The 14,105-nt window shown below is 36.9% G+C and overlaps 1 protein-coding gene across 3 annotated transcripts in view; it reads right to left on the reverse strand.

Annotated features, from left to right (window-relative positions):
- The window catches only part of DENND4C (DENN domain containing 4C), a 158,375-nt gene that overhangs the window by 69,478 nt on the left and 74,792 nt on the right, over positions 1-14,105 (reverse strand). For all 3 annotated transcript variants that reach the window (XM_077148071.1, XM_077148069.1, XM_077148070.1), the window contains exon 10: positions 13,748-13,923. In XM_077148071.1, the coding sequence (XP_077004186.1) occupies positions 13,748-13,923 (176 nt within the window). The remainder of the gene's footprint in view (positions 1-13,747; positions 13,924-14,105) is intronic.

Raw genomic sequence — 14,105 nt, forward strand, 5'->3', positions numbered from 1 at the left:
CCCTGATAAATCCAAGAGAGATTTGGACAGTGAGTAAAGAAGTATTTGTAGGGTCCCCTCAGGGGAATGGGGAGAAAGGGGGAAAGATTCAACTTCCCCATTTGGAGAATTTCTGATACACTCACAAGAAGTGGGGACAACCAAATCAACAGACCGAGCCCCCAATCTTGGGATTCACCCCTGTGAAACTTATTCCTGCGAAGGACAGGCTAAGCCTACTTAAATTTATAGCTAAGAGTCACCGCCAGAGAACCTCTTTTGTTGCTCAGATGTGGCCTCTCTCTCCAAGCCAATACAACAAGGGAACCCACTGCTCTCCCCTCCTATGTGGGACATGACTCCAGGGGTGTTGATTTCCCTGGTATCATGGGACAGAAATCCCAGGATGAGCTGGGACTCAGCATCAAGGGATTGAGAAAACCATTTTGACCAAAAGGGAGAAGAGAGAATTGAGAAAAAATAGTGCCCGTTGCTGAGAGATTTCAAACAGAGTTGAGAGGCAATCCTGGAGGTTATTCTTATGCATTATATAGATATCCGTTTTCAGTTTATGGTGTATTTGAGTGGCTAAAGAGAAGTACATGAAACCGCACAGCTGTGCTCCAGTAGCCTTCTTTCTTGAAGATGATTATATGAAGATATGTTTAGAATGTGACTGTGGGATTGTGAAATCCTTATGTCTGATGTTCCCTTTATCTAAGGTATGGACAGATGAGCTGTAAATAAGGATTAAAAAAATAAATAATAGGAGGAACAGAGGTTAAAATATATTGGATATGGTAGAGCCAAGATGGCAGCGTAGCGAGGTGTGGGATTTAGTTCATCCTCCAGAACAGCTAATAAATAGCCAGGAACAGTACAGAACAACTTCTGGGGCCACATCAGTGACTTGACACACAGCAAAACCCAGCCTGGACAAACTGGACCAGCTGTCAGCCCACTCAGAACCATGACTTCCCCAAGTCGCAGTGGCTGGTGCCCCTCCCCAACAGACTGCTTCCCAGAGGGGAAAGGAAAGAGACTTTCCCAGCAGCAGAGGCTGAGTGCAACCAAGCTCCAATTGTGGAATTAAATAACAAATTCTGACTACTAAAAATAGGCCCCCAGCTCAGATGAACCTCAAGTAATAGCCCAGGTTGCTAGTTCTGCACCAGCGCAGAGGGGACAAGGCTAACAGAAAAAGAAAAAAACAAAAAACAGAGGGTTTTTTGGATTTGAAAAGGTCAGGGCCCTGAAGGAAAGGAGGGGGCACATAGGACCTGGAAATACACAGAGCAAAGTACCAACTTAAGCTCTTGACTGGCAAACCCAAGGAATGGGGTATTGCTCTGAAAATAATTTTTCTTTTTCTTTTTTGTGGGGCTGTGATTATATGGCTTTACTACTCTTTAGAGACAGAAGCAAGGCTTCTCAGGCTCCAACTGCCCCAGGCATAGGCAGAATTGAGCTTGTTGGAGTGTTTGTCTGGAGCCTGTGCCTTCCCTGGGAAAGGGGTGGGGCCAGCTCAGGTGGATTCCCCACCGCAAGGAATTCAGACCCAGGACCTGGAAAAGTGAAGTGATTAAAGACAGCTGACAACCTCTCCTATGTATCCACCACACCCACAGCAGGGAGAGTCTGCTGAAGTTAAAGGTACTGCATCACCTTATGCTGGTGGGACCTGCAGGCAAAAAAGTGCCACATACTGGGCAGGATATGTAAAACAGAGTCCAGAGGCTTCACAGGAAAGCCTTTCTGTCTACTGGGTCTGAACCTCAGGGAAAACTGATGTAGGTGACTTCCTCCTCCTGAGAAGAGGCCAGTTTGGTCTGAGAAAATCTGACTGGGGTCTATAATACCTAAGTAGACCCTCCTAATGGGGGGTAAAAAGGCGCTATACAGGCAGGACAAGAGAAAAAAAAACAAGAACTGAAAAATTCTTATCTGTTAAACAAAACCTAAGCTTTGTTTAGGTAAGGTAGAGGACTAGAATGAGTTGAAGTAAATATCAAAGAACAGATAGACAACAAAATCATCCAGCAAGAAAATCCTAGGTAAAAGAAAAAGCGAAAACAATCTCCAGAATAAACTAATTAAGGTAACTAAATGCCCAGATATCAGCAAAAAATAACAAATCATACTAGGAAAACTGAAGATATGGCCCAGTCAAAGGAACAAACCAACAATTCAAATGAGATACAGGAGTTGAAACAATTAATTCATAATGTTGAAACAGACATAGAAAACCTCATCAAAAATCAAATCAATGAATTGAGGGAGGATATAAAGAAGACAAGGAAGAAATCAAAAGTCTGAAAAAAAAACAAATCACAGAACTTATGGGAATTAAAGGCACAGTAGAAGAGATGAAAAAATCAATGGAAACCTACAATGTAAGATTTCAAGAGGCAGCAGATAGGTAGGATTAGTGAACTGGAGGGTAGGAAATCTGAAATCTGATAAGCAAAAGAAAATATAGGAAAAAGAATGGAAAATATGAGCAGGGACACAAGGAATTGAATGACAACATGAAGAACATGAATTTACGTGTTGTGGGTGTCCCAGAAGGAGAAGAGAAGGGAAAAGGAGGAGAAAAATTAATGGAGAAAATTATCACTGAAAAATTCGCAACTCTCACGAAAGACTTAAAATTACAGATCCACGAAGTACAGCGTTCCCCAAACAGAATAGATCCAAAGAGACATACTCCAAGACATTTACTAATCAGAATGTCAAATGTCAGAGAGAAAGAGAGAATCTTGAAAGCAGTAAAAGAAAAACAATCCATCACATACAAGAGAAGCCTAATAAGACTATGTGTAGATTTCTCAGCAGAAACCATGGAGGCGACAAGACAGTGAGATGATATATTTAACTTACTAAAAGAAAAGAACTGCCAACCAAGAATTCTATATCCACAATATTGTCCTTCAAAAATGAAGGGGAAATTAAAACATTTTCAGACAAAAAATCAAAGAATTTGTGACCAAGAGAACAGCTCTGCAAGAAACACTAAAGGGAGCACTAAAGACAGAAAGGAAAAGACAGGCAAGAGAGGGATGGAGAAGAACATAGAAATGAAGACTATCAGTAAAGGTAAAAAGAAGAAAAATTAGATATTACATATAAAATCCAAAAGGCAAAATGGCAGAAGAAATTACTGCCCAAACAGTAATAACACTAAATGTTAATGGATTAAACTCCCCAATCAAAAGACATAGACTGGGACACAGGACCCATCTATATGCTGTCTACAGGAAATGCAACTTAGAACCAAGGATAAACATAGGTTGAAAGTGAAAGGTTGGGAAAAGATATTTCATGCAAATAACAATCGGAAAAGAGCAGGAGTAGCTATATTAATATCCAAGAAGTCAGACTTCAAATGTATAACAGTTAAAAGAGACAAAGAAGGACACTATGTATTAATAAAAGTAACAATTCAACAAGACATAACAATCATATATATTTATGCACAGAGCTAGAATGTTCCAAAATACATGAGGCAAACACTGAAAAGAGAAATAGACACATCAACCATAATAGTTGGAGACTTCAACTCCCCACTCTCATCAATGGACAGAACATCTAGACAGAGGATCAATAAAGAAACAGAGAATTTGAATAATACAATAAGTGAGCTAGACTTAACAGACATTTATAGAACATTACACCCCACAACAGCAGGATAAACTTTTTTCTCAAGTGCTCATGGATCATTCTCAAGGATAGGACCATGTGCTGTGTCACAAAGCAAGTCTCAATAAATTTTAAAAGATTGAAATCATACAAAACACTTTCTCAGATCATAAAGGAATGAAGCTGGAAATCAATAATAGGCAGAGTGCCAGAAAATTTACAAATATACAGAGGCTCAACAACATACTCTTAAACAATGAGTAGGTCAAGGAAGAAATTACAACAGAAATCAGTAAATATCTCGAGACAAATGAAAATGAAAACACAACATATCAAAATTTATGGGATGCAGCCAGGACAGTGCTAAGTGGGAAATTTATTGCCCTAAATGCCTACATCAAAAAAGAAGAAAGCAAAAATTTAGGAATTAACTGTCCACTTGGAAGAACTACAGAAAGAACAGCAAACTAACCCCAAAGCAAGCAAAAGGAAAGAAATAATGAAGATTAGAGCAGAAATAAATTTATATTTTAAATTTATAAATTTATATTTTGACTAGTGTACTTCCTAATAAAACTTACATGGACAACTTAATTGAACACTATAGTACTTGGAACCTTGAATAGGGCACAAGATTTTGTAGGTTTGTCCAGAGTGATGCCCCGATAAACCCCAGAGTGATTTGAACAGTGAATAAAAAAGTATCTGCAAAGTCCCCTTGGGAGAATGGTGAGAAAGGGGGAAAATTCAACTTCCCCAACTGGAAAATTCTTGATATTCTCACAAGCAGTGGGGAAAACCAAAGCAATAGGCTGAGCCCCCAATCTTGGGGTTTGTTCATATGAGACTTAACCCCGCAAAGGATATGCTAAACCTACTTAAAATTAGTCCTAAGAGTCACCCCCAAGAGAATCTCTTCTGTTGCTCAGGTGTGGCTTCGCTCTCCAGCCAACACAACAAACAAACTCACTGCCCTCCCCCTGTTACGTGGCTCCCTGGGGTGTGGACCTTGCAGGCAACGTGGGACAGAGATCCTAGAACGAGCTGGGACTCAGCATCAAGGGATTGAGAAAACCTTCTCGACCAAATGGGGGAAGAGGGAAATGAGATAAAAGTGTCAATGGCTGAGAGATTTCAAACAGAGTCAAGAGGTTATCCTGAAGGTTATTCTTAAGCATTAAATAGATATCACCTTGTTAATTAAGGTGTAATGGAGAGGCTAGAGGGAAGTGCCTGAAAATGTAGAGCTGTGTTCTAGTAGCCATGTTTCTTGGAAGATGATTGTATAATGATACAGCTTTTGCAATGTGACTGTGTGATTGTGAAAACCTTGTGTCTGATGATCCTTTTATCTACCTTATCAACAGACAAGTAAAATATATGAACTAAAAATAAATAAATAATAGGGGGAACAAATGTTAAAATAAATTTATTAGATTGAAATAACTAGTGCTCAATGAACGGGAAAGGTAAGGAGTATGGTATGTATGAATTTTTTTCTGTTTTCTTTTATTTCTTTTTCTGAATTGATGCAAATCTTCTAAGAAATGACCATGATGATGAATATACAACTATGTGATGATACTGTGAATTATTGATTATATAACAAGAATGGAATGACTATATGGTAAGAATGTTTGTGTTTGTATGTGGTTATGTTTCATAAAAATAAATAATAAATAAATCAATAAAATATGTTGAGTAGATGGAAATACCATCAGTGAGAGGGAGAGGTAAGGGGTATGATATCAGCTATGTGATGATATTGTGAGCCACTGATTGTACACCAAATATGGAATGCTTGCATGTTAAGAATGTTTGTATGTTGTTTTGTCAATAAAACTATTTTTAAAACATTATGAGACTCTAAAGTCAAGTAGTACCTCATTTGTAAAAATCTTCAGAAACAGCAACACTCTGCCATGAGATCATTTAATGGTTTTAAGGTTCCATTCTGAAACTGTGCACTGTGTTATTACTGGAGTAGCTGAAAAACCACAAAGCACTTTTTTTTTTTAACTTTACATCTCCAACAACTTCCATAAGGGAAAATTTAAACACTGGTCCATATTCATGATAAAACAACTGATTTTTTGTTATACCTCATCATGTTAAATATGGTAGTATTTGGAAATGATTGCTCAATTATCTTGAACTCTTAATAAAAATTCCTTGGAGACCAGAAACACTGAGTAATATGGATTAATTGATAAGAAAAGAGTTTGTGTGAGAACGGATAGACTTTCGGTTACAAAAGTCGAAAGGAATCCCACACTATCTTTATTAGAGCTAAAAAAGAACTGTTTTGGGACAAATCTTTGCATTGCTTAAAAAGTATTCATATTATTCCTGTTTCAGAAAAGCTCATCTATGTTTTTTGTTAGATTCCTGAAAAGAAATAAAGGAAAGAAATAGTGTGATAATAATTAGAACTTCGATAAGATCTTTTTGTTTACTAAATATGCCTTATTTGTCAATTCAAGCACAGCCAAAACATTTTTTTGAAGTAGATAGAAACAAGCAATAAATAAGTACAAATCTATGCAGTCCTCACTATCATGTGAAATGACCAACTCAATGGCAATTTGAAAGTATGTAACAGCAAGCAAAAAAAGACATTTGAAATGTTTTAAAAATATCCAAAGTCCAAATTCTCAAAATTACATGTCACCAAAAACTTTATATATTAAAATTATATATAAGAAAGAATAAATTTGATTATTAGTAAGTCATTATTTTCTCAGGAAAATTTTCACATAACTTAAATCGTGGGCCTCAACACACTGAAAGGTCAAAAAACCTCAAATCATGAAAAAACACCTCATACAATACCAAGTCTCATTCAGATCTATATTAAAAATATGGGAACCTACACCATGATCATAAAGCATTAAAAAAACAAAGACTTGGGGTGATGATTTTAAAACAAATTAATGAAAGCTGCTCTATCCAGAATTTTATATTCCAAGAATATAAAACATGGTAGACAGCAGTTAAACTAACAGGCAACTACAAGTGTTGGTGAGGATGTGGAAAAACTGGAATTCTTATTCACTGCTGGTGGGAATGTAAAATGGTACAGCTGCTGTGGAGGACGGTTTGGTGGTTCCTCAGAAAGCTAAGTACAGACTGCCTTACCACCCGGCAATCCCGCTACTCAGGATATACCCAGAAGATTGAAAGCAGGGACACTAATAGACATTTGCACACTAATATGCACAGAGATGTTATTCGTTATTCACAATTGCCAAAAAATGGGAACAGCCCAAGTGTCCATCAACACATGAATGGGTAAACAAAATGTGGTATATACATATAATGAAATATTATTCAGCAGTAAGAAGGAATGAAGTCCTGAAACACATGGAACATTATGTTAAGAGAAACAAGTCAGACACAAAAGGACAAGTATTTTATGAACTCATTACAATATATAAACTCAGAGACACAAAATACAGAATATACGTTGCCAAGAAATAAAATGAGGCTAAAGAACGTGAAGCAGTTGCTTAACATGTGCCGAATGTTTAATCAGGTTGAAAGTAAACATTTGGAAATGGACAAAGATGATGGTAGCATGTTATTGTGAGAATAATTAACAGTGCTGAACATTATGAAAGTGCGGTAGAAAGGGGATGTTTGGAGTCATGCCCCTTTATGATATTGAGGAAGTTTCCATCTATTCCTATTTTTTGAAGTTATCAAGAAAGGATGCTGAATTTTGTCATATGCCCTTTCTGCATCAATCAAGATGACCACATGGCTTACCCCTTCATTGTCTTAATGTGATATACTACATTCATTGATTTCATTATGTTGAACTGCTCTTGCATACCTGGGATAAAATCCATTTGATCGTGGTATATAATTATTTTAATGTGCTGCTGGATTTGATTTACTAGTATTTTCTTGAGGATTTTTGCATCTATATTCATTGGAGAAATTGGTCTATAATTTTCTTGTAGTACCTTTATTTGGCCTTCTTATTGGGATGATGATGGCTTCAGAGAACAAGTTAGTGGTCCCTTCTCTTCAATTATCTTGGAATAGTGTGAGGAGGATTCTTCGGATGACTTGGTACAATTCATCTGTGACTCCATCTGGTCCCAGGCTTGTTTATTGGGAGGTTTTGACAAACATTTCAATCTTTTTTCTTTTGATTGCTTCGTTGAGGTCTACTACTTCTAGATCAGTATGGACTGTTAATGTGTATCTAGGAAATCATCCATTCACCTAAACTGTCTAGTTTGTTGGCATACTACTGTTCATAGTAACCTCTTATAATCCTTTTTATTTCTGTGGGGTCAGTAGGAATGTCCGTTCTCTCATTTCTGACTTTATTTACTTGTATTTTCTCTTTTTCTTTTGGCATTTTAGCTAAGGGTTTCTTATGGAACCAATTTAAGGTTTTGATGATTCTGTTACTTTTTGTTCTCAATTGTATTTATTTCCATTCTAATCTTTATTATTTCTTTCCTATGCTGGCTTGGGGATTAGTGTGCTGATCTTTTTCTAGTTCCTCCAAGTATACAGTTAGGTCTTCAACTTTAGCTCTTCTGCAAGTTTCCCTGTTAGCAATGCCTCCACTATATCCCATAAGTTTTCAGATATTGTGTTCTTGTTTTCATTTGTCAAGATATTTACCAATTTCTCTCATAATTTTTTCTTTGACTGCCTGTTTAAGACTGCGCTATTTTCAAATGTTCTAAGAAATTATCATGATGATGAATATATACAACTATGTGATTAAAAAAAGAATGTTCATATTGTATATTGATTGGTTTTATTAATAAAAATTTTTTTAAAAGGTGGCATATAATCAATTTAAAAAAAAGAATGTTACTTCACCTCAATATATTTGTGCCTTTTCCAGTTCTCTACCTATTACTCATTTCTCAGCTTCATTCCATTATGATCAGAGAAAGTGCTGTCTATAAATTTCATCTTTAAAATTTTATAAGACCTGCTTAGTGACCTAACGTGGTCTACTCGGGAGAATAATACATAGGAACTTGAGACGAACTTATATACATCAAAATGAATTGTAAATAATGCTTCTATAAACATCAGTATGCAAAGGGGTACAGGGGTAGTTCACTGGTAGAATCTTGCCTGCCATGCAGGAGACTCCGGTTCGATTCCCAGCCCATGCGCTTCCCAAAACAACAAAGAAAAAAGAAACAAACAAAAATTCAACAAGTGGTGCTGCAGTAACAGGATACTTACATGGAAAAAGAATGAAATGTGACCCCCACCATATAGTATACCAAAAAAACAGTCTGTGAGCTTGCCTTCAGCTCCTCGGAATACAGACCTAGTACGTGGGATTGCTGGATCATATGGCAGTTCATACTTAGCTTCCTGAGGAACCACCAAACTGCCTTCCAGAGCAGTTGTACCATTTTACATTTCCATCAACAGTGGATAAGTGTGTCTTTTTCTGTGTTGTATTCAGCTCTTGTCATTTTCTATTTTTTTTTTTATAATCTCCATTTTAGTGGGTATAAGATGCAAGATATCTCATTGTGGTTTTCATTTGCATTTTCCTAATAGCCAGGAGGTTGAGCATCTTTTCATGTACCTTTTAGCCACCTGTATTTTGTTCTGAAAAAATGGCTCTCCGTGTCTTTTGCCCATTTTTAAATTGGGCTGTTTGTCTTTTTTGTTGCTGAGTTGTAGAAACTCTTTATATATTTCTGGATATTGAACCCGTACCTCATATGTGGTTTCCAAATATTGTCTTCCATTGCATAGGCTACCTTTTTACTTTCTTGACAAAATTCTTTGATGCACAAAAACATTTAATTTTGAGATTCTGTTTATTTCTTTTTTTTATTGCTCTGCTTTGGGTGTAAGGTCTAGGAAACCACCTGCTAATACATGATTTATAAGATATTTCCCTATATTTTCTTCTAAAAGCTTTATGGTTTTAGCTCTAATGTTATATCTTTGATCCATTTTTAGTTTACTTCTGTATAGGGTGTGAGATACAGATCTTCTTTCATTCTTTTGGGTATGGATATCCAGTTCTTTCAATACCATTCTTCCATCAAAACAGGTCCACGGACACACAAAAGTGGTGTAGATCAGTTCCAAAGTACCATGGGGGGATATCTGAAGAACGTTAATCTTCTCCATAACTGCTCCCAATTCTGTGTTTTCCTGGTGTGCCCAGCAGATGGCACTCTTCTGCTCCCTATTCCCCACAGAACTGAGGTGATACAGTGTCTTTAATTCTCAATCAACTCTTTCCCTGCTGGAGGCATGGTTGAGACAGGGGCTGCTAGGTGCATTTGGCCGGGGTGGGTTGAAACTGTTGATCTGATCCCAGACTGTCATCTGAATCCCCTGAACAGCAGCTGCCAACTGTCCGGGACTAATTAACCCCCCTTTCCTGGGGAAGAACCACTCTTCAGCAACCTGTTACCGGCAGATATAAAAAGCTAGTGTCCCTTATCAGCCTTACTTTCTTCCATCCCAGCTGGGAGAGTGATTTAAGCAGAGGCTGCTGGTTACTTTCTGTCCTGGGCGGGTTGAAATGAATTCTTAGCTGTTCTGGGAGCCGGAATACAGCACTCTGAATTTGCTAATCGAAAACTGCAGGAGGTGACCAGGCTTGAGCCTCACTGCCTTTTCTTGGGGAAGACCTGTCCTTCAAATGATCCCTACTGCCACAAATGATCCCTGCTGGTTCCTGTGTCTCTCAATACCCTGTGCTTCCTCCCCTACCAAGAGTGGGGCTGAAAGAGAGACTGCAGGGTGCTTTCTGCAGTAAATTTCGCCGTGCCAAGAGCTGGTACCTAGCAGTCAGAATTTACTAATTAGATGCCACAATCCCTGCCCAGCTATGTCCCCCCACCTCTGTTCCCGTCAGACAGTGGCTTCGGAGGCAGCCTGCCAGGCCAGTGGGGGATGGGCACCAGCCTCAGCAGCATGGGAAGAGCCACTAACAGATCTTCACCTCAGTTTATCAGTCTCTTCCTTCCACTCTTCCCCAGATGGTGTACTATGTCATTCTGGTCTCTAGAACTCCCCAGAGAATTGTTTCAGGCAGTATCAACTTGTTTGCTAACTGTTCTGGGGGATGAACTAAATCCTAGAGCTACCTATTCTGCCATCTTGGAGAAAAGGAAAAAAAAAAAGCCTTGGGTTTTAAAGGCTTCAAAGGGAACAGAAGATAAAGTCATGGTTCCACAAGATACGGTATCAGAACTGAGATCCCAAATACAATCAGAAACCTTGAAAGGTTAGCTCAGCTTGAACTCTCAATGTAGGGGGTAAAAACCTACCCTGAGAATTTGTTACTACAAGCTTGCTAACACACGCATACTACTAGTGTGGTCCAAGAGCTCCAAGTCAAAATAATTAACGATAATGCCACCAGCACAGAAAGAAGCACAATGCTCTCTTTGGAAGGATAATTAACTATATAATGAAAGAGTTAAACACTTCTTATGTGTCAGGCACAGTTAGAAGACACAGTTTAACATCTCTGAAATTGTTATGTGTTCTAAAAGTGGCCAAATCTGTTATCAACCTCTTCCCTTTTCTGTAATTGCTGTCCAATATTTTAGTGCTATCTTTCAACACCCCAAATTAAATATTATCATTACTCTCTGGTTATCTTCAGTTTATAACCTGGCCCTGACATTTACTATCTGCGTGACCAGACAAATCACTTAGTCTGTTACTCAATTTTCTTATCTGAAAAAATGAAGATGGTAATGTAACTAATATACCAGGTTTGTTGTGAGATGAATGGGCTGAGAAACTGCATTCCATCTAAAAAATAAAGCCTATTTTAAAAACATATTTTAAAAAGCATACAAATGATAAACACAAATTCAAGATAATGATTATCTTTAGGGGACAGGAAGAAGATAGGGTTAGGGAGAATTATCCAGATGCTTCACATTTATTGATAATATTTTATTTCTCAATCTAGGTGGTGGATGTATTTACATTATTTTCTATAATTCTAGAGTATATAAAGCATTTCATAATTTTTAGTACAACTGAGCAAACAACTCAAAATTATTTTAGAAAATAATGTTTTGATGAAAATAAATTTTATAAAAAGTGTTTAAAACTGGAAAAATGAAATATTTCCATAATGTTATTTTACTCAGTTTATAAAATAAGATCTGTTTTTGAGGTCTTCAGTTCAAACCAAATATAAAACAACTTCAATAATAATCATTTCCAAAGGTGCTGCAATGTATGCAATCCTGAAGTGGATGGTGCCTTAAAACAACACATTGTTTGTTAAAAAAGAAAAAAAATTAATGCATAGAAGTAGTTTATTACTTCCTGGCTATAAACAAATCTATACATATACAGGAAGGAAACTACCACAGCTATACGGTTTCAAAACACAACAGTAGTAGATCTACTGCAGATTGTTTTTTTAAGTTACAACAAATATTTTCTTTCTTCCTTAATTTATGCTTTTGGTTCACTTAGGTATATCTTCCCAAGAAATTCTGTTGCTGTTTCCATCTAGGCTTGATCCAAAATTCTGTGTTTATTTTCTCCCAATTTCAAACAATATAGAACAACATAGGGAATTTTCCATATATTGACCAACATAGGGAATATTCAATGCTTACCGCCCTTTAAGGCTGTTTTGGGTGTGGATGAAGGTTATAATGGTGTTGGCTCTTAAGACTGCTGCTTCTTTCATTAATGTAGTACGTTTCCTAAACCCTTATTAATACCACTACTGCATGTATTTATTATCTCCGGTAATAATAAACTAAGGCTTGGGTTTTTTTTAATTAATATATATATATATTTTTAAATACCAAAAAACACCAGCGCAAACATTTGTGACTTTTGATCATTCCATTCTACATATATAATCAGTAATTCAAAATATCATCAGATAGTTGCATATTTATCATCATGATCATTTCTTGGAACATTTGCATCCATTCAGAAAAAGAAATAAAAAGAAAACAGAAAAAAATTCATACATACCATTACCCCCCCCACCCTTCCCCTTCACCAATCATCAGCATTTCACTCTAAATTTATTTTAACATTTGTTTCCTCATTATTCATCTTTATTCCATATGTTTTACTCATCTGTTGATAAGGTAGATAAAAGGAGCATCAGACACAAGGTTTTCACAATCACACAGTCACATTGTAAAAGCTATATCATTGTTCAGTCATCATCAAGAAACATGGCTACTGGAACACAGCTCTACATTTTCAGGCAGTTCCCTCCAGCCTCTCCACTACATCTTGACTAATAAGGTGATATCTATTTAATGCGTAAGAATAACCTCCAGGATAACCTCAACGTCTCTCAGCCATTGACAGGTTGTCTCATTTCACTCTCCCCTCTTTTGGTCAAGAAGGTTTTCTCAATCCCTTGATGCTGAGTCTCAGCCCATTCTAGGATTTCTGTTCCACATTGCCAGGAAGGTCCACACCTCTGGGAGTCATGTCCCACATAGACAGGGGGAGGGTAGTGAGTTTGCTTGTTGTGTTGGCTGGAGAGAGAGGCCACATCTGAGCAAGAAAAGAGGTTCTCTTGGGGGTGACGCTTAGGCCTAATTTTAGGTAAGCTTGACCTATCCTTTGTGGGGTTAAGTTTCATGTGAACAAACTCCAAGACTGGGGGCTCAAGGGCTTGATTTTTAAAATCAACTTCGACGCAATAAAAACAGATCTTTATAAAATTCATATCCTGCTAACTAAAAAAAACAAACAAAACAAAACAGTACAAAATCATCCTACATTGTGACTATCTCAAACAGGCAAATCCACTTTTTAAAAGCTTATAATGGGTTTCCAATTATACTCCAAAAACATATCATCTCTTATGCTCTGAAAGCAGTGTTTAAGTAGTTTTATAAAACCTATATTCCCTTTTGATAAACATTGAATCTCCTGCCTACAATTTACATTATCTAAATATAAATCACTATAATATTGAACATGTTTTTCTGAAACTACATGCTTTTCAAGATTCTGGAACCAACCCTGATTGAGAATTACGGTATTAAAAGTGAAAACCTTTAGTTTCAAAATTAGCATACTTCTAGATGCTTTCAAAAAGATATAACTACAATATGGGGGAAAATATAAATGGGAGATATTATAAACAGAATTAACTTACATATATACCATGTTCGTATCCAAATCAATGCAAACAACATCTTGTGGTGGGTCATGAAGATCAAAATACCTTGAGTCAACTCCAACTATAAATGGTAAAGGTGCACTAAGCACTGCCGCCAGTGAAAGAGGGCAGAGGGGAATATATGGGCATTGCCACTGAAATGGGAAGATCATCTGGGAAAAGAAAAAGTATAAAAATGTAAAATATTGCTAAGCGATATTTTTTTGTGATTTAATGTGATTAAAATTTTCAAGGACAAGCACAATAAAAATAGTAGCGGCTCTTTGCATTGAATCCTTCTGTTTATACAAAACTCATATTTCTATATTATGGAAAGAAGTCAAGGCAGAATGAT

The sequence above is a fragment of the Tamandua tetradactyla genome, chromosome 2 (genome assembly GCF_023851605.1).
Source record: "Tamandua tetradactyla isolate mTamTet1 chromosome 2, mTamTet1.pri, whole genome shotgun sequence".
NCBI classification, from domain to species: Eukaryota; Metazoa; Chordata; class Mammalia; order Pilosa; family Myrmecophagidae; genus Tamandua; species Tamandua tetradactyla.